Raw genomic sequence first — 25,963 nt, forward strand, 5'->3', positions numbered from 1 at the left:
AAATTTTATTTAAATTCAATGACTTAACATGTAGTGCATGATCAGTTTCAGAGGTAGAGTCTAGGGATTCATCAGTGGCGTATAACACCCAGTGCTCATCACATCATGTGCCCTCCTGAATGCCCCTCCCCCAGCCACTGCATTCCCCCCCCACCCTCCTCCCCTCCCCTCCAGCGACCCTCAGTTTGTTCCCTGGAGTGAAGAATCTCTTACGGTTTGTCTCCCTCTCTGATTTTGTCTTCTTTTGTGCAAAGTGTCAGGCCATTTAGCATGGTCCCAGGCCAGGGAGGGGAGAAGTGGCCACTGCCTCGCTAGTGTCGCTTCCCTGATGCCCCCTTTCATTTCTGACAGCGCTGGACCGTGACGGCTTACTCCCTCTGCACTGCTGGCAGCCCTGTGGGCGCACACGAGTCCGCAGCCACCAGGGCCCAGGGGCCTCCCTCCGACTCAGGCGGACCCTGGAGCTCAGCTGCGGTCACTGAATGTGGGTGTTCCCGTCTGTGCTTGTGGGAGGGCTTTAATACACCCCATTGTTCCTGGTGACCTCCGTGCCCCACCCCGCCTCGTCCAACCCACGTATTGATCTTGGCGCCGCTGCTAACCCACGTCATTCCAACAGAGCTGCTGACACCAGAGAGCTCTGTCCTTGGCCTGGCCGGACAGGGCTCAGCCGGGTTTAATGAAAAGTTCTGCTCAGAGAGGGGCAGGGAGGTGAGCAGGGATGCACGCCCTAGGCCTACCATGCATGGGAGCCTTGGCAGCCCCCGGAGGCAGAGGGGTGCAGCCCTCTGTGTTGGCCCAGTCCTGAGGGGACGCAGTCTGACCCCCTACCCTTCCAGGAAGCGCAGACTCCAGGTCTCATCAGGGGTAGACCGGCCTGGAAGGAGGGCAGAGCGAGGCGCCAGGTGGACTTGTCCCCTGCCAACAGCTGCTGTGTTCATGGCCCCCCAGTGCCCAGCCGCCGGTGCCCAGCGCCTGCAACCCGGAGGGAGCTGCTGTGCTGCCGAGCTGCCCAGCCACCAGATGGCTGCTTTGGGTGGGTCCCCCCAGGGCTGCTGTTGTTGGGATGAAGTGAGTCTGATGAGGCCGGAAGTCCTCGTGCCCTCGCCAGTGGGCAGCTCTTGTGGACAGTAGCAGGCCACGGAGTGAGAAAGTTCCACTGTGCTCTGCTTTTTGAACCGGCCACGTGGTCCACGCTGGGAAGGCTCACTCAGCCTCCCTGCCTGCCCGATAGCACTCAGTAAATGTGTGTTGAACGCTGTGGAATGTATTCCCCACACTCCCCGTGTCAGCTGAGTCTGACCCGGCTCCGATGCCAATCTGACTTCTTCCGTGGGACCCCAGCACAAGTGTGCCAGGGAGAGCCCAGACCGGGGGGCCCGGTGATCTGGGTTAGCGCCCTGCACCGTGACTAGGCTAGGCGACTCTGTACAAGTAACTTGCCCTCTCTGAGCCTGTTTCCTCATTTATAAGTTGGGGATAATAAAAGATCTTTTGCAGGGTGATTGATGGTCCAGTGGGGCTGATGCTGGTAGGTTATCTAATGTGACTATCCCCTTTCCCTCCTCTTGGAGGGATCTCATAAAGGGCAGGTGATATCCTTGGGTGTCTTCATTGGGCTGGAGTAGTAGAACTCATAACCAGCAGGGGACTTAGGAATTTGGGGGGACGGGGTTCAAGTGAATCCCTTTTTGCATGTTGATGGGTGATTGTCTTGTCCATTTTGGGTTTGAAGTTTGCAAAAAGGTTCAGAACCAGCAGCCTGTGAAGCCCTGTGCTCTGTGATCCTTCCAAGTCCTCAAGCAGGGCAGTGGCACGATTATGGGGAGACTGGTTTCAGGAGCCTGGGTCCGAGGACTGAGGAGGCTGCCTGGCTAGTTAGTGGTCAGATGGATGGCAGAGAGGGAGAGGGCAGCTAGTATGTACTCCAGCAGAGGGAAGCCTTCCATTTGCTTGAATGGCCTGGGGGGCGTGGGAGCCGGGATAGCCGGAAGTAAGCTGGCGTGGCTTGGGGTCTGCAGACTGCTGAGACCCCAGCCCCACAACAGAAGATGAGGCCAGGCCGTCCCTTCCTGCCTTGTGGACTGCTGCTTTCTCTCAGGGGGTGGTCCTTGCAGGTGAATGATGCCCCTGGTCCCCCAAGAGGGGCTGCTAGGGTTTGCTTGGCTGGGAATGTAAACAAAGCCACCAGCTGAGGTTGCTGGGGAGGCTGCCAGGCTCTGTTCCATGGACTTGCCTTCCCTCCTGTGTGGGTGGGGGGAGGCGAGTGAGCAGATTTCCTGGAAAACAGCCCCTCTCCTGGAACATGTCCAGGGGAGCCCCTTAGTCTTGATCTGGAAAGCATTTAATGAGCCCAGATAAGAAGGCCTGGGCAGCCCAGACTTTTCCTTTTGTTCTGTCCCTCCCAAACCTCCAGGCTCCTTGGTAGCCAAGTCCCTGTTGGAATCTAGAAACGTGAAAGCCTGTGTGACTCTGGATTTGGATCTGGGGTCCTCCTGGCCTCCTGGGCCTGGGGAGGGGGTCTTGACCTCACAAGGGAAAGGCTTTCCTGCGTTGTGAGCCAGGCAGTGAGCCGCTGGGCTGCTCCTCTGGGCTGTGGGCTGGCTCTGTCTCAGACCATGGTTTCAAAGTCCTGCGCTCCGTTTACCTAAACCAGCTGTCCTCCTAGCAGGTCTCGGCCTGAGCCTTTGAGCAGGAATAAGCACTGTGGTTATCCTATGGAAGGGCCATGGGACCAGGAGTCCCAAGTCCCCCCTGGGCGACCACACACAGTTACGACGAGGATTTTTTTTTTAAGATTTTTATTTATTTGAGAGAAAGAGAGCGAGAGCGAGCGAGCGAGAGTATGATCAGGGGCAGAGGCAGAGGGAGAGGGAGAAGCAGGCTCCCCGAGGAGCAGGAAGCTCAATGTGGGGCTCGATCCCAGGACCCTTCAGCTCATGACGTGAGCTGAAGGCAGATGTTTAACCGACTGAGCCACCCAGGCATCCTGAGGATCTTTTTTTTTTTTTTTTTTTAAGATTCCATTCATTTATTTGAGAGAGAGAGAGAGAGAGACAGAGATAGCAGGAGAGAGCACGAGCGGGGAAGAGAGGGAGAAGCAGGCTCCCCACTGAGCAGGGAGCCCCACTCGGGGCCAGATCCCAGGACCCTGGGGTGGTGACTTGAGCTGAAGGCAGATGCTTAGCTGACTGAGTCACCCACGCGTCCCAACGAGGATCTTTCGAGATAGCAAAGTGCATGTGAAAGCATTTTGTAAACCATTAAACCACACAGGTGTAAGGGATTATTATTTCATCCTCTTTATTTCGCAAATGAGTTTTGAAAAAAGCAGACACACATGTGCTTAAGTTCTCCTGGACATGGATTTGAGGGCTGCCTTTTGCATTAGTGGCCCAGAAGGGAAGCACTCTTACAGTTCATGATGTTTCTCTTCAGATCGCATAAATCTTTCGCCTTTTACAGTTCATGATGTTTCTCTTCAGATTGCATAAATCTTTCGCCTTTTACAGTTCATGATGTTTCCTGGAGCCTGACTTCTTTTTTTTCGCCTTATTTCTTTGGGCTGTATTATCAAGATGGAATTAGCATCTCTTGGGAACATATTGGTGTGTTGGTTTTTTTGTTTTTTTTTCCCCTCTTGGTTGACTCCGTGAAATAGTCTTTTAAACTGGCAACTTCCACTATGTGCGGTTTTAGTTCGTTGACTTTTTTGGGGGGCTAATTAGAAACTTGCTTTTGTTGGAAGTCCTCCTAAAGTGTGTGTTCTCTTTTCTGCCTCAGCGCGTGTAGCATGGTGACTATAGTTACATCTGTCTCTGAGACTCAAATTAGGCTCATCATTTGGCACCACGGTAGTTTTTTTTTTAAGATTTTATTTATTTGACAGAGAGACAGCGAGAGAGGGGGAACACAAGCAGGGGGAGTGGGAGAGGGAGAAGCAGGCTTCCCGCCGAGCAGGGAGCCCGATGTGGGACTCGATCCCAGGACCCCGGGATCATGACCTGAGCCGAAGGCAGACGCTTAATGACTGAGCCACCCGGGCGCCCCGGCACCACGGTAGTTTATACATTAGTTTTGATTGTGGATGGATCCTAGGATCTACCTTCCCGTGAATTTCTGACACAATCTCTGATGATGATTTGTTGTTTCAGTCATGTACCTCTTTTCCCCCAAAGTGGAGAGCGGGAAGATTCTGGCAGCCATGCAGCCGGGTTTTGGAAGTTTTGCTCTACTCCATTGCTGCACTGTTTGCTGAGATCAGAGGGTTTTAGTGGGCCTTTCCCTCTGAGGCCATTATGTCTCACTTCTCGCCCTTGCGTTTTCTGTAGGTCCTGACTGTGAGTCGCCATGGCGCAGCAAGCTGCCGATAAGTATCTCTATGTGGATAAAAACTTCATCAATAACCCCCTGGCCCAGGCCGACTGGGCTGCCAAGAAGCTGGTATGGGTGCCTTCCGACAAGAGTGGCTTTGAGCCCGCCAGCCTCAAGGAGGAGGTGGGCGAGGAGGCCATCGTGGAGCTGGTGGAGAACGGGAAGAAGGTGAAGGTGAACAAGGATGACATCCAGAAGATGAACCCGCCCAAGTTCTCCAAGGTGGAGGACATGGCAGAGCTCACTTGCCTCAATGAAGCCTCCGTGTTGCACAACCTTAAGGAGCGCTACTACTCAGGGCTCATCTACGTAAGTGGGGCCTGGGGCTGGAGGCGGGAACCCTGGCTCTGTCCCGTCCCCCTCGCCTGCCCGGGCGCTCGTGCTCTAGGAGAGTAGGGGGCTTGAAGAAAGCTAGGGTGACATCCTCGAACTTGGGCAAGCGAGCGTCCTCACGGAATGTTCTATTTTATCTTTTCTCTGCCTGGCCAAAAACACACCAGGAAATCTGTTTTAGAGCGCGTGGAGGGAGAATATTATGGTGTGCGTGGGCTGTGCCCACCCACGGGCCTTGGTCCTCGGTCTTGGTGGAGATAGGAAGGGTAGTTCTTTCTGAAGCGAGGGATGCCATGTCCCGGTTTCCCACCTCGTTCCTCCCGCACCACCTGGTCTTCTTCCCCCTCCCCTTTTGCCCAGTCTCTTTTTTAGAATCTCTGCCATCTCGTTCTTTTTAGAGGCCTGTCAGTGTGCCTTGCTTCCCCAGGGAGTGCGCTTTGAGCAGAGACGAGCATCGAGAGCGAGGCTTTGAACCCTCAGTTCTGGTGCCAGGCTTAGCAGCCCAGGATGGCACGTGTAAGGCCCAGAGCATGCAGCGGAGAAGGAGCGGCCCTTTCTGGCAGCCATGCAGCCGGGTTTTAGAAGTTTTGCTCTACTCCATTGCTGCACTATTTGGGCCCCCTTTGCAGAAAGACCGCTCATCCCTGCTTTAGAAAACGGTCGGGAGAGGAGTGTTTTCCTGTCTCCCATGTAATAGGCTCCACAATCTTAATGGTCCTAGGGTCACAGAGTTCTAATTCTTATTTCTTCTGCTCAGTTCCAAGGTATTTCCTTCTAGTTTCATCTCAGGTAGGGAAGAAATACCTGGCTCTTACTATTCCTAAAAAAGCTCCTTGTTTAAATATGCTGTTGTGTTCACCTTGCCTTCTTGGTCTTGGAGCTGAATAAAACATTTCTCAAAATTTGTTTGAATTGGAGAAAGAAAACATCTCAAGAGTGTTATAACCCTCTCAATGGGAAGACCAAGCCCAGGACCCAGGGGTTGGCTCATGATCACACACGTAATAAAAGGACATGCTGGGCTTATCCTGGTACAGGGATGGTGAGGGGCCCCCAAAGAGTCAGCCATTTTATTTTCTGTACAATTTCAGGCCGATGTCACCACACGTTTCCATAGGGCCCTACCCCACCGTACTGGACTGGTACTTCTGAGTGCCCTGCAATGTGCCAAAGTCCTCTGTGGAGCCACGGACCATCTTGGATTGTCCAGAGCTCCTGACCGGGTGGATTGCATGCCAGCGCTGTGTTACCTTGCTGATTGCTGAATTGGTCCATGCTAACGAGGTTCTTGTTTCCTGCCATTGATGACCTCCCTTTGGGGATGAGCCTGATTAGTCAGGACCTACCAGTAAGGACGTACACAGAATGGTCTTTCTGGAAGAGTCGTTCTTTGTCGACCAGCTTAGTCCAGCCTGCTGATACTGCAGGTAGGGAGAGCTGAGGCCCAGAGAGGGCCAGAACCCAGCGCGGGGTCAGCCTGAGACTGGAGCTCGGGTTTCTTGACCCTCAGCCCGGCTCTCTCTTCCTTGGTGAGAGCACTGTATGAACAAAATTAAAAGCCTCTGTCCCTAGGGATCTTGACCACTGAAATTCAGAATTTGGCAACTTGCAGGAAAACGGGGGGCCTGGAAGGAAGCATTGCTTGTCTGTTGGGGCAGCTGGGAGCCGAGTCCCATTGTCTGGGAGTGGGACACCCCCTCAGCAGGCTCCATAGCTTATTGTACCCACTCTGCTGTGCCCCGGAGCCGACATGGGCTCTGCTCAGGGAGGCAGAGCGGTGAAGGGCATGGGAGGTGGAGCCTCCAGGACCTGGTTCAGATCCTTTCCTGGCCACACACCGAGGCCACAAGGAGCCTCACTTCCTCCCTGGTGAGACATGTGCAAGAGCCAGCCCACATCTGCTTCACTGCAGGGCTGGGCTCAGTAGCTGTTGCTGTTCTTGGTGAAGGTAGCTGGTCCTCTGCATGGCCTTCACTGGTGTCTCTGTTCAGCTTGTGTCCTACTAGGGATTTGCTGAGTGTGACACACGCTGGGGGGCCTGCAGTGGCCTGTATCAGCTGGCTGCACACAGTCTGCTCTCCCACAAGGGGGAAATGTTAGTGAAGTGCGTTCAATGTTAGTGGCTTCATCTTTCCTCTGAAAGCGTGGGTTTTACTCTGGAGGCAGGCAGAACTCTGGTTGGAGGCATTCATTCCTGTTTCTGTCACCTCCCGTGTGCAGTTCCTCCTACCTCAGACCAGCCTCCTTCCTAAGCATCTTCCCCAGAAGGGAAGTCGATTGTCTCTGCAATTGCCCTAATGGGGACCCCAGCAGGTGCAGAGCTGCGGGCGGGGGGGGGGGGGGGGGGGGGGGGGCGGAGCAAAGCCGGTGGGCAGGGGCTGCTGCCTCATTCACGGTCCACCTCTCTGCACACGACGTTCCAAATTGCAACCCGGGAGCCTTTGTGCAGTGTGTTTGCCTGGCGTTGTGGGCGGTGTGGCTAATCCTGAGCCACAGCTGCTCTGTCTGTTCCCCGGGGGGTGAGGCCTTGGGATAGGGGGCGGCTGGGCACAAAGAGCCTCTGTGGCCCGTGAATGGAGCAGCTCCCTGGCGTGGCCATGGGGGGAGCAGAGCTACTTTCTCCGTGTCTGCACGTCCACGAGCATCCAGAGGGAGGCTCGAGGACAGGTGTGCATCCTCCCACCTGAGCTGCAGGGCTCACACCTGCTGGATTGATGGGATTAGCTCAGAGAACTCTGAAGCTCTGTAGAGAGAACCATCCACAGGACCGTCTGCCCACCCAGCTGTCAGAAAGCCTTTCCCCAGGAGCCTCCAGTCCCCTTCTGCTCTCACGGCCAGCTGTTTGCAAACATCTGGCCCGGAGGCACGCCCTAAAAGTGTGGCCATGTGTCCTTGGCTTTCATCGGGCTGATTTCCTAGAGTGTGGGTTTTCTCAAACCCCAGGAACAGAGCTCAATTGTTTCTGAGCTCCTGGGATGACCTCACTGCTCCCTGGCCTTCTACTTCATCCCGGCAGTCCCACAGAGGGAAAACTAGAAGTCTTCCGCTTTTCTCTCATCTCCCTGTGATACCCGCGCCGCAGGTGGCCAACACCCGCGTCCCGACCTTTTTGCTTCGGAGCTTTCCCGGTCCCTTGTGAAAGAGGAGTTGGAGGGAAAACAAACTGCTGATTATCCCGGTTAGAAGGAAACTCGAGGGCCCCGAGTCCGTGGCCTCGGAGCAGAAGAGGCGGCTAAACACACTTGGTCATTTCCAAACTTGGCCGCTCTTCCGCAGCCAGGCCCCTGGAAGTTACTGGGCCCCTCCCAAGTTCTGCTTTTAGTCTTTAAGTTCTGCTTGGGAAGTCCAAGTGCCATAGCCCTTGGCCATGGCTGGGAAGGGCCTTTGACCTCCCAGCTCATCCCCGCCTGGAACCCGCCTTTAGGTTCGGCCACTAGATCCCTCTTCAGCTGGGGCGGGGCCGGAAGGGGCGGGGCCAGAGCGGGCCGGGACTGGAAGGGGCGGGGCCTGCACGGTGCGCAGCGCCCCTTAGGTGCTGGTTGCTGTTGGAATGAGGGGTGCCACCATGGGTAGTGAGGTAACGTGATGATGAAAACAAAAAGACAAGAGTTCAGAGAACTGGCCCCTGACCAAGAAGATACCTCATGACCTTTAGCTGTCATGACACCAGCTGACCGCAGGTGTGTGTGAATCATGGCTGCTTCTGGGCCTGTGGCGCATTGTCCTCGGAAGAGGGTGTTAGGGTTGCTCTAGAGGCTTAAACACAGCTGTACCCCCCAACTGAACACCTGTCACAGGGATTAAGTTTTTGAGGGGTTGTTACGTGAATGTCTCTAGAAGATTCAAGGGAGAGGGCTGTCCGTGATATACTAGCCCACAAAAGATCTGGTTGGGTGGGGAGTGCCGCGAGTTTTCCGCAGTCCTGGAAAAGTTGAGGCTTGAATATCTATGAGAGTCCTTCAGGGTAGAATACTTTGTGTTTCTGCACAGTTTGCTTGCTGCAGCCAAATCCTTTTCTCTTTGTGCATCTCACGATGACACATTTCTAATTGTCCTTGGATCAGAGTTTTGTAACTGGACTTCTGCTGTCTGCGAGGCCTGCTATGGGTCTTGCCTGAGGCGCCTGCTCGTTGGCACGCAAAGCGGCAGCGGTCACGCAGTTGAGGGAGGACCCTCACCAAAGGAGCAGAGCTGGGGGTGGTGCCCCTCCACCTGCAACAGACCGGGAAGCAGGGAGCAGGGCGGGGGGGGGGGCGCTGCAAGGGGGGCTTTCATGTCAGCCCGACTCCGGGTCTTTGGCGGCAGACGCTTTGCCATGAAGTTTGCACACCACTGAGACTCAAGACTTCCTAACCCATTTCTGTTTGCTGCTCTTTTCTTCAGACCTATTCAGGCTTGTTCTGTGTGGTCATCAATCCTTATAAGAACCTGCCCATCTACTCCGAAGAGATTGTGGAAATGTACAAGGGCAAGAAGAGGCATGAGATGCCCCCCCACATCTATGCCATCACAGACACCGCCTACAGGAGTATGATGCAAGGTGAGTGCTCGGCCTTCCCCTGCAGCCTTGTGGACACCTTTGCAGGTGCTCATTCACGTTCAGTGTCATGGTCATCTAGGGGCTGGATCAGTGTTGACGGCCCTTGTGGTGGTGCCGTGCATTGCGGAGGTCTCTGAGTCAGTGTGTGAGAGCCAAGGCTAATGGCTATCAAAGGACATGTTTATATGTTGAGAGAATGTTCTAGAAGCTTTAAAAAATACACTTTCAAATTATCGCCATTTCTCATTCTTGTAAAGACTCTCTGTGCCAGTCCCGTCACTGCCAGGCCCCTTCTTCTGCCAGATACTCCTCTTCCTCCTTGTTTTTCACGTCTTTTCTCTTGCTCTTTTCCCGTAGTCTGGAAATGTGCTTGGGTTTTTCCCATCTTTAAGAAACAGACACTAAATCTCTCCTGGATTCTGCACCCCTGTGGTTTGTCTCTGCTGTCATCACAGTGGAGCTTTGCAGAGGAAGTGTCTGCTCCACAGGCCTCCCCACCCTTCTCCAGACTGTCGGACCAAGGTTACCCTCCCTTCTGCGTTGCTAAATCCGTGGTACTCATGTGTTCTTATCTTACCTAACCTCTCCCCAGCATTGGACAATCTTCACCACTCCTTTTGAAAGCCCTTCCTTCCTGTGTGACCGTCTCTCTGGTTCTCCTGATTTTTGCCCGCCCCTCTGTGTGGTTTTCTCCTGCCTCTCCCCTGTCCCCCGCACATCTGCCCCTCAAGGTCTCGCTGCTCTCTCTGGTGTTCCTCTGGATGACAGACCCATCCACTTGACTGGCTTTGCTGGCACATTCCAGCTGAGGACTGGGACTGTCACCTGATCAGTGCCGGCCCCTCGTCCCTGGCTGCCATTTCTCCAGCCACCCAAGCCCAGAGCCTGGCTGCTCCTCCGCTCTCTGCTCTCTTTTCTCAAGTCCGTCAGCACCGTCTATAGGTTTCATCTCCTTTCATATTTCTGCCCCCCTTACTCCTCTTTTATCCCGTGGCCCTGACCTCGGTTACGGCCTCCACGGGTGTTCGCCTGCACTGTCGCTGTGACCTCTTAACCTTCACTCTTAATAGAGCCCTCCCTCTACTTTGAGCAGAGGGTCATCTTTCTAGATTGTAAATCTGATCAAACCCTCTGATTTGAAATCTTGGAAAAAAATCTCGAAAAGGCTCCTCATGTCCCCAGAGGTAACCCCTGAACCCGCTAGCAGCACACAGTGCCCTTTGTAATTGGCTTCCCGCCTACCCCTGACTTTGCCGCCACACGGGCCTGCTTACATTTCTCTCCCAGGCCTTCCTGTGTCCAGCCGCCCTGCCCATGCTGGCTGCTTGCAATGCCTGGCAGGTCCCTGATCTCTTGTTAAAGACAAGAACTGAAGCATACCTGCCCTCCAGGGAGGACGTCTGGGCTAGATTTGGTGATACCTTATTTGACTTAGGTGTTTACACATTTGTTTTTCTCTCCTAGATGTGGATGGGGCCCATGTTGCCTTCATATTCTCGAGCTCAGCCAGGTGCTTGGCCTCTGGTAGCATTTCATGTAATTCCCAGTCAAACCCAACTTCTAGGTGGGGGGCTTGTGCTCACAACCTCATTGATAGTGGTTTTTCAAATCCTTATACACGTGCATGATTTCGTTCTTTGAACTTTGCAGTGAAGCTGGGCAGCTGTGGTCGAGAACCTTGTTGCATTAGCAAACTTTATCCCTGGTGTAGTGGTTTGAAGGGGTGATGAGCGGGTCTGTCTCGTACTGTACACACAGCGTGGTGGGGAGGGCATTTCATTGCCAAGCTGGATGAATTATGCAGGACGTACAAGTTTGGCCTAGCCTTTGGCTTCTGTTTATGTCTATGAAAATTTCTGGAGGAATCCAGCCCTTTAGTTTTAAAGTAGGGTGTCTGTTTTAAAGTGCTAACTAAAGCAGTCTGGTGGGAGAACATTCTGTGAGATTCCAGAAGAGCCTGAGTCTGTGTCTCTAGAGGTTATGCGTCAGTTTTCTCCTAGCTTTCTTAATTGGCCTGGTGCAAGTTCACCCTGGAGTCTTCCTGAGCTCTGTGCTGCTGAATTCGGGTTCATTCCTACTGCGGGATCCTAGATTTGAACAGTTTTCCAGCATGCGCGCTTCCTTCACTTTCAGGCAAGCCATTATGGCAAGAGTGATGTCGTGACGCAGAGCACGGCAGCAGCGGTCAGAGTCTTGGAACTGGACTCCCAGCCTTTCTTCCGACAGCCTGCACTACTCTTTCTTAAAGAGATTTGTCCAATTTTTGTCCAATAACAAAAAAATTTGAAAAAGCCAGCGCAGTAGGGTTGGAGGTCATTGGAAAATAAGAAAGGGATGAGCAGAGGGCTGGAGCTTTCCTTCGTGTTGACCAGGAAGTCTCGGCTGGAACAGAATGGCCTTGATAGGAAGCAGGGAGCTCCCCAAATTATGAGAGCAAGTGGGCGGGTGTTTCATCCTTTGCAGACTAGCGATGGAAGTCCTTTGTGGGCCCAGGAAGCCAGAATGATCTGTGCGGGTACAGGGTCCCTGTAGTTTCTAGCCCTCAGTCTGCGAGTCTTTCCCTCCCCTCTGTAATGCTGGACTCACTGCAGCCCTGAGCCCCCGTGGGGACCGACTGAGAACATTTCCAAGTCTCTTCTCATTGTACACGGCTGACCTGCAAAGCAGTTAGCAACAGGCTTCTTGTTCTTGGAGCAGAGAGGAAGTTAATTAACAGAAGTTGCTCCCATCATGATAAGAAGGTTCACCAGTAAAGAAAGTTCCAGAGAGGAGCGGTGGTTCTTGCCCTAAGTTAGGTGAGGACGGTGGTGCCTCGGGGTCGGTGGGCCGTGAGGATGAGCTCCTTAGCCCTGGCTGTGTAGGAAAACAGGGTTGCTCTCTGCCACTTACCTCTGAAAAGGCACAGCCTGCCCGTTCCTTTTTTCTGCTTTTTCTCTAAACAGGAACTAGGAAAAGGTTTCCTCCCTGAACCGCCCGTGGCTTATGACATACTAGCCAAATAGGGTAGTTGGTGTCTTTGGGGACTTTTATGAGATAAGTTCTTTGTCTGTTCCTGGGACCTCCGTGTCTTTCATCTAAATGCTCTGGTTTGCCTCTGTGTCCTGATGTGTGCCTGTTGTCCTGCAGTTTGTAGTAATAGTGTTCATTTTCATTTTCAAAAAAGCAGCCCAGGGGCGCCTGGGTGGCTCAGTCGTTAAGCGTCTGCCTTCTGCTCAGGTCATGATCCCAGGGTCCTGGGATCGAGCCCCGCATCGGGCTCCCTGCTCGGCGGGAGACCTGCTTCTCCCTCTCCCACTCCCCCTGCTTGTGTTCCCTCTCTCATTGTGTCTCTCTCTGTCAAATAAATAAATAAAATCTTAAAAAAAAAAATTTAAAAAAGCAGCCCAGTTTGGATGATAAATTATATGGTCACTCTACCTGTTTGTCAGACTAAGCCAGGGTTTCTCAAATGTGGCAGCTGTTGACTTGGGGCTGGAGAGTCCTCTCTTGGGGGTGGGGGGCTTGTCCTGTGCATCACAGGAGGTTCAGCAGCAACGTGGCCTCAACCCGCCAGATGCCAGAAGCTCCCTCCCTCTCCATGGTGACAACCAGAAACGTCCCCAGACATTGCTACCAAATGTTCCCTGGAGGGCAGAACCACCCCCACTGGAGAACCACTGGACTAAGGCCTGCAGATTAGTTATACTGAGTGTCGACTCCCTTGGATCAATAGTGCCTCTGGCCCTGGCTTGCCAAGGAGCCGAGACTCAGTGCCAAGGAACGTTGGGATAGACGAGTGCTGTCTGCCGTGGGCACGGGATGGGGCATGGCAGCTTTCGGCACCCTGCAGTAGTCTGTGGAGCCAGGAGGTAGAAAGTGCCAGAACACCATGAGGTCCAGTACGTGATTCTGGCACTGGGCTAGGTGGAGGGACGAGACATGTTTGTACCCAGACACCTGGGGCCGCAGCTACGTAACAAGACAAGCTGCTGCCCACACCTGCTACCAGCCCGGCCGCAGCAGGTGTCAGGCGTCTTGGGAGTTGGGGAGGAGGCGTGGTCGGGAAGGTACTGCTGAGGTCGGATCCTGTAGAAAGGCCGGCAGGTTTGTGTCAATAAGTGGTTCTGGGGCAGCCTGGGCGTGCCCGGCAGTTTTGTTTGTTTTCCTCCTCGACCTTGGGTTTAATTAAAGTTGTGGCGACTTCTTTGGTGCACCCTCCCACTCCCAACCCTGGCTTTTCCGTTTGGTTAGTTTGTTGTCCTGGCCATTAATGGGTCTCCCTGCCTCAGGGCTTCTGTAAAGGCAGGTGCCGAGGAGGAGCTTGAAGTCCCTGTGGCTTGTCCCTCGAGGGGCATGGGGGCAGGAGCAGTGAGTGGTCTGTAGAAGGTGTGACCGGGTTGGGAAATGGCACGCCTGGCTTTCTCTGGGTCCTGGCCTTCCGGGGTCCCCCTTGGGGTGGGTAAGGGTATGTGCGTGTTCTTAGAGAACCGACCCGTTAAAAGATCGACTTGAGCACAGTCCTCTCCCCAGAGAAAGGAGAAGAAAACCTCTTCTCTGTTGATTAGGTAGAATGCCAGGTTTGGTTCACTTTGGGCAACTTCATGGTATTTTAATGAGCTCCCAGCATTTCCGGGGTGGGGGGGGGAGTGGCAGCAGGGTCTGCCTTGATTCCAGGCCTCAGCTAATCTGAGAACTATTTAACCCTTTGCTCCGTGCAAGTCCCACCTCTGCTCGGCAGAAGCTGCACAGGAAGGGGCTGGTCACCAAGCAGTCGCTCAGTGTCCGGTGCGCGTCCGAGCTCTTGTCAGTGGTTGACTGACCTTCATGGGCCAGTGGGGGGTAGAATTCTAGCGCTACCTTCACATCTGAACGTGAGGTTTCTCATTCACAGGTGAAGGGAGGGATAGGCCCAGAAATACACGTTACTGACTTGTCCAGTGCCCGCAGAGTCGGCCCCGGAAGCCAGGTCTCCTGATGGCCGACCTAGTGCCTGTCCCCCGGGGGCACCGTTGCCCCTCGTTCTCGAGCTGCTGTTTGGAGGACGGCTGGCTGGCTGGAGGCCCTCACTCGCTGTCCACCTTCTGCCTGCCAGTTGCCCCCGTGGAGCTGTCTGCTTTCCGAGGCCTTTCTAAGGGGGAAAAAAGGCGCCATGTGGGTGCGGCACTGGGGAAATGCTTCCAGGGGACAGTGAAGCCTGACCGCGAACACGCTCACCAGGACAGGCGGCTGAGGAAGCCACAGATGGGATGATTCCTCTGGAGCAGGAATGCGCCGGCCCGGAGGCTAGGGCCCGGCCAGGCAGCCCTGCCCCCTGCCGCACACATAGGCCCCGCTGTGTGCAGGGAGGTTGGGAGCCAGGCCCCCACTGCCCACCCCACAGGGTCGCGCCCCAGGCCTGCATGGTCACCGGTCACCTGGCCCCACCCGGAGGCGGTCCTGAGGGGCAGGGAAGGGCACTGGAGGAGGAGGGGGAGAGAGCCCGGCCGGAGCAGAGAGCCCCAGCGAGCCTGGGGGCTGCGGGCCGAGCGTGAGGGGCTTTGACCCGTGGCATAGCGCCTCCACAGTAGGTCACCAGCACGTTTGCTGGGCCTCTGTGCGCCTCAGCCTAAGAGCGACTTGCCTTGTGAGCAAGACCCATGCGGAGAAGAGCGTGCTGGGTTCGCACTAGATTTGGGCTGGAGCCTGGCTCTATCGGTTCCTGCCTGACTGGGGGCTGCTTTCACGGAGCCTTCCTGTCCTTGTCGGCCTCCCGGCTTAAAGAACCCTCCCTGGAGGGTCACTGCAGGCATGAAACAAGGCGCGTGTGTCGGGTGCCTGGCCTGTAATGGACGAGTGCCCTCTGGAAGGTAGCCGGGAGGAGTCTGGAAATGCAGCTTCTTGACCGAATCCTGCCCTGCCCTCCGCGTCCTGCATTGTCTCCCTCCACGCTCCTGCTCGCTCAACGCAGGTGATAGCCAAATGCTTCCTCCAGGCCGGCTTCTTAGTCTCCTCCAAGAGCAGCCTGCGAGAGTTGGGGCTCCGGGGGGGGGGGGCAGCGCGCACAGGAAGTGACTTGCCAGCCGCCTCCCTACAGCGGCCGCATAGCACACGGGCGTGCGCGGGCAGAAGCCGTCTCCAGCTTGTCCTGTCTTGTCCACACCCCAAGCGGGCCGCAGGAGGCCTGTGGGCCGATGTGGCTTTGGTGGGCTTCAGGAGAACGTGGTGACTGAAGGGGTTCCCTGTCGATTTGTGGTGGGGACCTGGGGTGCCGCACTGTGACCCGCAGCCCTGGGCCCAGCGGAGCCTGGACAGGGGGACGGCTTTTCTAGAGCCGATCCCAGGAGGCTGCTTGGCCAGCGCCCCCCCCCCCCCCCCCCCCCCCCGCCCCGGAGAAGGAAAGCCCTGTCCTTGGAATGAGCCTGCTTAATTATAATGTGGGCATGCCTGTCAGTCTCATTTCTGTAAAATCTTCTTTCTAGAGGAGGAATCTGTGGCTCATGGATCCTTTTCAAGGATTCAGCTTTACTTAGGCTTTTCTGTTTGATTTTTAATTCAACCCAGTAGGCCCGCTGTGCTTTGCGCTGGCCCACCGGAAGTGGGTGACAAGAATGAAGTGCCCTCCTGGACCCTGAAATTTTGAGGGTGGTTGAAAACATGCCTCAATGTCTCTGTGGCCCGCCCCCCCAAAACAACCAACCAGAAGTCACCTGCAAAGTCTGTAATGGCTGAGCTGCTTTGTGCGTTTAACCTCCCTGGGCATGTTCCTCGCTACTTGTGAATGCTGCTTACCAGCCGTTTTTCCTGTTCTCTCAAGTTCTGGCTCCAAGACTCCAGTAGAGCCTCATGCCAGGAGGCCAGGACTGAACGTTGGTGTGTTCAGAGAAAAGGGTTGCTTTCCTTCCGCTGCCTGGTTTCTGGAATTAAGCTGTCAGATGAGATCTAAAACTGAAAAGTAAGAGAGCTGAAGTCTGCAGGCGTGAAAGTCGGGATTCTCTAAGTGGCTTCTGTAAAATTCCTTTGGTCTTGACCAAGGCTTGTTGGCCCAGTGTCCACCTTTGCAATAAACTCTGCGGATCCTTGGTGTTCTTTTGGCCGACAACCCGGGCTGGCCAGGGCCCAAGGTGTCATTCCGGCCAGTCTCTGTGACTCGATGAAGATCTGGTCTCCACCCTGAGCTGGTCCACAAATACAGTAGGGCCAGGGTCTAAGCTGAAAGCCAAGGACGGAGGTTGTGTCCCAGGAGCGAAAGCTGGCCTAAGAGTTACCAACACGCTTCTCATCGCGTTTTATCGCCCCCCCCCCCTTCTCAAGACGACTGGAGCCACTGGCTTCTTGAGGATGCATCTCTGCGGCCATTACCGTTCACCTCCTAGCACGGATGTTCCTGCATTCTCCAACGAGCCTGGTGAAACTCACCATGGGGTGCATTTCAGAAAGCCAGGCCTGTCTGTGCTCTGACTTGGGGCCAGATGTGTCCTGAGCTCTGCCTGGTGGTGTCCCCCTCGTTCCCAGGGTCCTGTTGTCCTTCCTTCCTGTGCTCCCTTCGTCCCTCCCTGACAGCCCAGCCCTCTGCAGAGCTGTGAACGGGGGCCGGCATGGGACTCAGGTCCTCCCCCCACCCCCCACTGTTCCCTGAGTGGAATGTGGTTTAAGAGCAAGGTAAACTGGCCTCCCAGTGTCCGGTCTCTCTGAGCGTCCCGGTGGCGTTTGCTGTGGGCTGTCAGCACTCACGTGTGACTTTTGAATTTCCCTCCACCCTGACAAACCTGTCAGCGCTGTCTCAGCTGCAGCCCCACACAGAGAGCATTCTCACTCCCAGCCCCGCCCGTGGACAAGGTGTCTGAACAGCCAGCAGTGGTTTCTGGCAGGTCTGCCCGTGCGCTGGGAGCTCACCTGTGTGAGCAGCTGGGTGCATTTTGGCCGAGAGAGGGCTGGTTTGGGGCCTCGCCTGCCTTCTACCATAATGAAAGTTAAGTGCAGTCCCCGGGGCTTTTTCTAATTATCGAGGGTGCCTGGTGGGGGAGGCGCCCATTCTTGGCCTCCTGCAGCTAGAGACGTGGGCCTCCTCCATGGGGTTCAAACACGGCCTCACCTGGGGGGGTCGGGAGCATGTGGGTGGAGACACTGGGCCAAGCCCAGCTGCTTTCTGGCTGGGGTGGCTGCTGATCAGCATCTCCCTGGTCTGGGCCTACCTTTGTGCCGTGGAGAGAGCACGTGTGCTTGGGAGCCACTGGCGGGGGGTGGCTCTGCAGCAGAGGCTCCGGGACCCAGGGGGGCCTGAGCCTGTGCTGACACGGAGCATCCATCTGCACCAGCTTTTCTCACTTCTCGACTCGCCTCCCAAGCGCCTGTAACCCAAGCTCGTGAAGGGGGCTGGCTTTGGGGAAAGTCCCAGATGAGTTGGTAAGGCCCCGAAAACACTTCCCACGAGAGTGGACAGCTCCTCTGCAGCACTGAGGCAGGCCTGCTGGTGGCCCAGGGCCTTCCCAGCCCCCCACGTTCTGAGCTTGAACCCACAGGTCTTTCCTCGTTTCAAACTTGGTGAAAGGCTTTGCATTTTGGCCCCTGCGACCCTGACCCTCACGGGATTCTGCGGAGAACTAACTCTGGAGTCCAGGAGTTGGCCCTGGTCGGCCCAGTGCTTCCTGTCCCAGGTGATGGGAAGCGGGGGTTCACACAGTTAGTAGCCCCAGGGTGGTGGCCAGTTGAGATCTGTTTGTCATGGGTCACCCCATCAGCCTCAACCCCATGCAGGCGTGTCACCCCACCTGAATCTGCTCTTTGCTTTGCTTTTTTCTTGGCCCATGTCCATTGCTCGAGAGGCCTGGTTGATTTGAACACGGGTCCCAAGGGAAGAGCGCTCTTCCAGGTGTGACCCCGAGAGCAGCCCCGCAGGAACCCCGGGACGCCTTATCTCAGTGAGCATTTTATGAGTCAGTCCCAGCAGTGGCTCTTGGTGGACGAGGCCCAGTCTCTTCCTTCTGTACTACTTCCTGTCGGGGCTGATGTCACCGCTCTGTGAGCCTTGTGGCCTTTTATGGACAAGAATCTGGCAGCTCCTCTCGTTGGGGAAGTGAGCGATAAAGCCCCCTGGCATAATTCTGTACCTAAGGTGGGATACCTGGGGGCAGGTTTCCCCTCCTGCCCACCTGAGTCGGGCCTTCCGAGCATGCTGGAAACACCTGTCTGTGTTGAATGTGTGTATTAGCTCTGAAAGCCCCCGGGGCGTTTGGGGTTTTAAAATATAATCAGGAGAGAGAATGGCCTCATCGCTGAACATGTAACTTAAAACCTTTTTTGTTGTTCTGTGGAGGGTGCACAGTGGAGAGCTCCGGAGGTGCAAAGGGCCTGGGGTTATTAAGGACAATGCTTCCAGGTGCCTGTGGTGTCCTGCGTGCTTCAGGCACCGATGTCTTTCAGTCCTTAGGCCCTGCTGGTAAAACCGTGGCCTCTGATTCTGAGAGGTCAAGGGGCCGGGCATCTCCAGGGGGGAGTGCAGGGCAGAAATCTGAATGCTGGCCTCTCCCTTCTGTCGCTGCTCCGGACGCCTGGACAGTGGTTGTCACAGTGTGCTCTGATGAACCCTGTCTCCACCACCCAGGCAGCTCTGGTGTTTATCTCCTATTCTTCAAAGGGGGAATTCAAGAAGATTTTATCCGAGGAAAGGCTGTTGCTTCTCTTAAAGAGTAGAAAAACGACAATGGAAAGATTCATAGTCCTGCCTCTACCCAAGTTCCACCAAGTTAGGGGCCGGGCAGGAGGGGCTCAGGGGCCTCAGTCTGGCTAAGGCCTTCATCCCGGCAAGGAACCCGCTTCCCAGAACTGGGTTGTCTCTGGAGGGTGCACTCCCGTGGTTCCATGGGGTTCCTGTCTGGCTGGCTGTCTCCTGGTGTGGCGGAAGGAAGGGCATTTTCAAATAAGCCTTCAGTCCTTCTAGGCCCAAATAAGGACTTCAGTCAGAACAGAGCGGGCTGAACTCGGTGTGCTTGAGGTGACCGTGTGGGGAAGGGCCGAGAGAGTGGGTGTTATGGAGGGTCCCTGCTGGAATGCACCAGGGGTGTAGCAGAGTAAACTGAGTCAGGCAGAGAGCTTACTGGTTGCTGAGAATTCTAACCATCCCAGTACCCAGAACAGATGCTTCTGAGCTCAGGAACAAGTCAGAAGTGCTGTGAGAAGAGACACACGCAAACCAAGGACAGTGTGCCTGCCTTATCCATTGCCTCGGGTTATTGTGAAACCACAAGATTACAGGCCCAAACCCACTGTAAGAATTGAGGAGACCTTTCCAGACTTACGGGGCTACGGTGTCCTTCACTGCAGGCAGGTGGATTTGGGGTGCCAAGTGGTGGGGACAAGAGCTCAGGAAACGTGAGGGGCCTCCATCGGTTTTCCTCTGCAGAAGCATTTGCCCAAAAGAATATCCTGGCGAAGTGAAGTAAGGCTTCTTTGAAGTGTAAAATGAAAGTATGGGCGTGTTTCCTTTTAGGCTGTGCTGACCCTGGTGCTTCAGGTATTGGAGGTGAAAGGTCAGGAGAGGAAGGACTGGAGATGGTGGGGTGGATGGAGGTTGCATAGAGTTTGGGGCTAGAATTGCAAATTGAAGTGCGTGCAGGCCTCTGTGTGTGTATCCACGCACATAGCTGTATGTGCACCTGTGTTTGTGGGCATGCGTGTGCATACTCATGTCTGTGTACATGTGCTCACACACATCGTATGTCCCCATGCAGTTTGTCCATGTCTGTGCGCATGTGTGCACACTCGCGCGCGCGTGTGTGTGTGTGTTTGTGGGCTCTGCTTCCTGTTGTTCAGCAGCCCAGCGACTGACTCCTCCTCACACAATTAGAGGAATTCCAGCCATCCCAGGGACGGGGCCTGGACAGCCCTGGGAAAACGGTTCCTTCTGGAAGGGATGGGAATGTTTCCTTTTATGGTAGCATCGCCGGCACGCGCAGGTACATTCTTGCCCACTTGTGGAGCAGTGACTAAACATGCCCGCAGCTGGGGCCGGCCCTGGGGAGGTGCAGCGGGGGAGGCCAGGGCTGGGGATCACAGCCCTGCTCGTTCCAGACCTTGCTGGTCACCGCACCGATGTTAGGGGGCAGGTGATGGAAACGGCCCTGTCTCCCCCGGCCCTTCGCTCCCGCCGCCTCCCTGTCCCTTCTGTCTTAGGAGACTGTGGAAGTTCCTCCAGCCTTTGCTGCAGGGTCTTGAAGGACACTGCTCTGTGGGAATGTTGAAGCAGGGGGAGTGGGGAGCACGGTTGCTGACGGGGGCCTGCTCTGAGCAGGTCCACAGTGGTGCGCAGGGTGTGGGGTGTGTGCGTGAAGGTGCCTGGCCGAGTTCCCTTGCCCACCCCACACTGTGGAGTACTTAGGGGGCTAGAGGGAGGGCTGCCGAGGAGGGTGGGGGCAGTGATGTGAGGCTTATTTTTGTGTTGGAATGACCCACAGTCGGGGGAAGAGATGGTAGCAAATGCCCAGCCCTGCGTGCTCGCTGAGATGGGCACGTTCGCGGCTCTCCTGGCGAAGGGGCAGGTGATGGAGCTGAGCGGTGTCTGTTGGGTGTTGAACAGCTAAATCTGTCTCCTGAGGCCACGCACACAGGAAGCCGGGAGTCACTCTGCCGTTGTCCCTTCTGCAGGGCCCTGGCCAGCCAGCGGCAGATCACCAATGTCGGTTTCTGTGCAGTACCACTACTGCCAACGGTGACTAGTCCTCCGCTGGGACTCCCCCGGCGCCCCTCGGCTGGGACTCCCCCGGCGCCCCTCGGCGAGGGCTTCCGCCGCCCTGACAGTGCCGCCACCACCCATCATGGCGACCTCACGAAGGAAAAAGAAATAGCAGCCATTTGTGGAGTTCATTCTCTTTACTTGCTGGGCCCGTTTCATCTGTTATTTCTGTTTTCCAAGCTAATCCTGCCAGGGAGCCAGTAGCATATTTACTTTATGGATAGGGAAGCCCAGACTTGGGATTGAAATGCCTCATTGCAGCTCAAATGTTAGTAAGTAGGCTGGTCCTGCATTCGGCTGCTCTGACCTCAGGGAGTCAGGGTGTTACACGGGGTGGGATGAAGGGGGGGTAAAGTGAGTTTGTCTTTTCAGTTATTGCTTAAAATTGGACCTCCCGCACTGAACCAGGTCAGCCCAAATGTCTTCAAGCATTTCTGTCAAACTTAGCTTTCAAAGTGTGGACGTTCCTGTACTTCCAACGCGCAAGGGGAGTGAGTTGTTTACGTCTTTCCTTGCTGACTGAGTCACAGCTGGAGACCGTTGCTGAAAGTTCCTGACAGCCAGGTCTTGAGACCTGAGTTGTCACAGAGACTGGTCAGAGGTTGTGATGCTGACAGCTTCTGTTCCTTCCGAGCTGCCCCCACGTGCCAGACGCCGCAGGGGGGCTTCTCCCCATCACAGGGGGGCCTGGGGCTCCGGGAACCCGGGCACACATCTGCGGGCCCACCCACGTCGTGGCCGAGGCGGCGCAGTACCCCAGGGCTGTCCCACTGCAAAGCCAGCCTTGTCTGCCCCAGCCCGCACCCAGGCGCTGAACCGGCGTTCCTTACTTACAGGGGGACGGACGGTATTTACCACACCTGCACAGGCCTTCTCTCTGCCGGCCTGCACCCCCCATTCTGAGCTCACGGGGCAGGCCCCCCGCCTCAGCACTCAGTGCTGCAGACTCCTGGGGAGTTTTCCCCGAGGTGGTTTCCGAGGGGCGGGCAGGCAGCCAGGGTGGGCAGTCTGAGTTCCTGCCACCTGTGGATGTCCCTTGTCCGACTGAGGCATCGGGTCTGTGTCGCCGGCTGGTGTGCAGGGCCCCCTCCGCAAGGGCAGCAGGCCAGGCTTTCTGCTCCTGGGCAATGGGCAGCTCTTCAGAAGCCCGAGGGGGAGGCGTTTGGATCTGGCAGAAGTTAACCTGGGTGTTTCCTTTGTTTCAGACCGAGAGGACCAGTCCATTCTGTGCACGTAAGTGTTTCCGTCTGGGTGGTGGAACCCCGATTTGTTCTGACTCTGAGGGCTTCTACTGAAACCCAGGCTGATGGGTAACATTCCCAGTCAAGCCCCCGCCCCCTCCTCAAGGGATGGGCCCGAAGGGAGTAGGTTTGCTGCTCAGCAGCCTCACAGCATGGATGAGCTTTATTTCAGGGCTAAGGACTGGCTCGCCCCCCTTGGAGGAGCCCATGCACAGTGTGGGGAGGTTTTGTAGCAGGGAGGGGCAGGAGGCTTCTCAACAAAGCCAGCTGGGAACGGATTGGCCCCTCTAGAGCACCTTCCTTCTGGCTCTGAACAGTGGCTTTCTCCACTGCACGGGGGCTGCTCTCCCTGGTCCTCTGAACTTAACAAGGAGATAAAAAACCCCCGTTGCCTGCTGGGGGAGTTGATGGTACGGAACATTCCTCCAAGTGGTTCCGAAGGGAGATGTTTAAGTGCCTTTGACCTCTTGAGTCAACAGCTGCCTAAAACTGATTCCTGAGATGTGGGGACACAAAGGCAGCCAAGTGACCAGGGCAGGCAGTGTGCATGGATGTACCGCTGTCAGGCCTCCGGAGGGCCATGGGCAGGGGCCAGAGGGCGGATTCCAGAACTTAGCACAGATCTGCCTGTTCCCATTTCTGCTGCTAGGGGTGGGTCCCTCATTGACACCCAGTAGAGCTGGCGGTGGTGCAGCGTGCGTTGGGAAAGGGACCGACCTCAGGGATTTGGCCATGTCTCCCCTGAGAACTTTCTTGGCTCTCTTGGCAGGGGTGAGTCTGGAGCTGGCAAGACCGAGAACACCAAGAAAGTCATTCAGTATCTGGCTCACGTGGCCTCCTCACACAAGAGCAAGAAGGACCAGGTGAGTGCGGGCCTTCCTCCCACGGAAGAGCCTGAGGAAGAGGCTTTAGTGGTCCGTGGTTTGGAGCGTTTTGGGGATCGGAGCAGAGGCCGGACCCACTGTCATGGTGGCTGCAGCTTGGCCATCCTGGGAATGGGTCCAGTGGTAGCCAGTCCGCTTCCCCCCGCCCCCCAGCCTCCTAACTTTTCTGAGTTGCTGTGGAAATGGGAGACCACTGGGTTTTGCGAAGCCGCACTTCCTGGTGTTGGCAGCTAATTGCTGTGAGACCTCACCCCCAGGGTCGGCAGAGAGATTCCAAAACTTGGTTCTCAAGTTGATGGAAACCTGAGGCCTCTCGGGCAGGCCTGCCTTTGAATCCCCGCTGCTTGTCCCCACTGTTGAAAGGCCTCTGGGTGGACAGCCCCCCAGGGAAGAGAGGAAGGGCAACTGGCAAGTCATCTCACTTCCCTTTTTCTCCCCCTCCCTCTTGATGGATTATGGTCGAACTCAGCAGTGTCCTCGCTAGGTGAGCCTTGCACGTTTACTGCACGTTCTGCACCGGGAATGCGTGTTCTGCCCATCGTGTGCCCTTGGATTATGTAATTTTTTTCTGAGCAGCTTTTCACTCCACACCATTGTCACTTTCTGCGGCTAGACTTGTTCTCCTAGGCTCGGCTCACTGACTGTCTCGGGAGAAGGGGCGGGGTGTGACACATAGTGACCTCCTGTGCACTCTGAAATGTCAGCTCCTGCAGAGTGGGTATATGGGCCTCGTCCCCGAAGCTGTCCTCACAAACTCTGGCTGGGCGTAGAACTGCTCTGTGTGCACGGCAGCCGTGAGGCCCCGTGCCGAGCCCTGACTGACACACAGTGGAGTGGGCGTCTGCTCCCCCGGAGCCCCACATGTTCTATGTCCGGACCGGATGGAGCTGGCTTGTTCCCCCCCCCCCCCCACAACCTGCTGCCACTGTGCCAGTCAGGAGCCATGCCCGGAACGCCCCACATTGGAGCTTCCCAGAGTTGGGGGTGATCCGTCTTCAGCATGCCCGTGTGGTGCTCTCTCTCTCTCTCTTAAGCACACACTCTTAAGCTTCCTTGTGAAATCTAAGTGCCCAAGGTGTCCCCTCAAGCCATGGGGGGGGGGGGACCTGCGCCGTGTCTCCGTGGCTCCCCCTACTGGGGAGCTGTGTGCAGCGCGTGTCAGTAAGTAGCGGTGTGTGTCTCTTGCATGCAGACCTGGGGTGTGTCCTGCAGAACGTCCTCATGAGTACAGCCTTCTGGAATCGCACCAAAAGTAACTTCTCATGTGCCAAACTTCTCAAGACATTCTGAATCTTTTTCCGTGGGGTGTTAGGAGTTATATTTAGAAACTAATAAAGTTCTTCTTGTTCCGTCTCTCCAACCCCCCATTTTTCATTCTTTTCAGGAGGCCTGTTTCAGACACAGAACTGTGAGGTTAGGAGTTCTCTAGCTGTGGCTTTCCTGTCTCTGAATTTGCAGTAAAATGCATTTCCTAGCTGTTTATTGAAGGCCTAGTGTGTGTCTGTGTCTCTGGAGGGTGACCTTGGAGTCCCTGCCCTGGAGGACAGGAGACAGGATGGAAGACAGCAAGGACGGAAACCCAGGTGCTTTCTGTCTGGGGTTCCGGACGCAGCGGGGCCACAGGCCCCGGGCACTTGGCTTGGAGACAACCGTGCGCCGGGGGGTGGGGTGGTAATTGGGAGCAAGCTTGTCACGGCCTATGTCTCAGGTCGTAGTGTGTGACGGGCACTCCGTCCCCAACTGCAGAGGTTGAATAGCTTGCCTCTGGCTCCCGATTACTGGCTTGGGCCCTCCGTTGTGAAGGCCACTGACAGTTGGGCTGATTTCCATGCCCGAAGCCGCACAGTGATTTTCCACACACAGCTGGGGCACAAGACACTTGAACTTGGTTTATGGCCTTTGTGTTGTGGAGCCTGTCAGGGCAAACACTGGGCGAGAGCTGTCCCTTGCAGTGACCCGGTCGCTTGTCCCAAGACTGCCCCCTGGAATGTCCCAAACCTCACCTTGCCATGGGAGGGCCAGGCTTTGGCCAGGGCTGAAGGCTGGCAAGGCACAGCTTGGGGGAAGGGACTTTCCAGGTCGACATCCGTAGCCTGAGCGGTAACTTTTGGCCCCTCCTCCTCTTCCTCCCTCTGTTTTTTTTTTTTTTTTTTTAAGATTTTATCTATTTATTCATGAGAGAGAGAGAGAGAGAGAAGCAGAGGGAGAAGCAGGCTTCCCCACTGAGCAGGGAGCCCGATGCGGGACTCGATCCCAGGAGCCTGGGATCATGACCCGAGCCGAAGGCAGACGCTTAACCATCTGAGCCACCCAGGCGCCCCTCGCCCTCTGGTTTTTATATACTAGTTGGAAGCTACTGGCAGAAATGCCAGCCAGTGAAGCCCTTCAGAAACCAGATGGGTAATTCCAAACCTTATGAGCATAGGCTACCAGCAGACCCTCCTAACGTCATAGCATGCAAATGTTATTGAAAAATAAAGGTTTCTTCTGTGCACAGTTATGGGTCAACAAAGAATCCAGAGGTTAGCCCTCACTGTTGTGTGCGTGGAGCCTGGCTCTGGCCTCTGAAGCGGCTGCTCCCTGGTTGGCCCGGCAGCCCCTTGTTCCACGGCAACAGCGTGTGGTCCCAAAACAGAGACCTTAGCTTTGCTTCCAAGTCGGGGCCGGCGGCGGCGGGCCCTGGTGGGGACCGTACTCCCATCCGTCTGTGGAAACAGGAATGGGAGTGGCTCCGCCAGCCTGGCAGCCTGGCCTGTGCTTTGAGAGGAACGTTTTAGTGGGTGGGGGTGCGGCGCTCATCCAAATTGGGCTTCGAAGGCCCGCCCAAGCCCTGTGGGTGGGGGCCCCGGGGCCCCGGGACTGCTGGTGCCAAGCACACACAGATGGTCTGCTCAGTGGCTTTGAC

General features: G+C 55.8%; 1 protein-coding gene across 1 annotated transcript in view; it reads left to right on the forward strand.

The window, feature by feature from the left end:
- MYH9 (myosin heavy chain 9) overlaps window positions 1–25,963 on the forward strand; it is a 90,105-nt gene that overhangs the window by 26,951 nt on the left and 37,191 nt on the right. The window contains exons 2-5 of the mRNA XM_025881846.2: window positions 4,332–4,683; window positions 9,091–9,247; window positions 22,139–22,166; window positions 22,944–23,037. Coding sequence (XP_025737631.1) covers window positions 4,351–4,683; window positions 9,091–9,247; window positions 22,139–22,166; window positions 22,944–23,037 — 612 coding nt within the window. The 5' untranslated portion in view covers window positions 4,332–4,350. The remainder of the gene's footprint in view (window positions 1–4,331; window positions 4,684–9,090; window positions 9,248–22,138; window positions 22,167–22,943; window positions 23,038–25,963) is intronic.

This window comes from Callorhinus ursinus, unplaced genomic scaffold (genome assembly GCF_003265705.2).
Source record: "Callorhinus ursinus isolate GAN/ISIS: 27379988/994484 unplaced genomic scaffold, GSC_fseal_2.0 scaffold48, whole genome shotgun sequence".
Classification (NCBI taxonomy): Eukaryota; Metazoa; Chordata; class Mammalia; order Carnivora; family Otariidae; genus Callorhinus; species Callorhinus ursinus.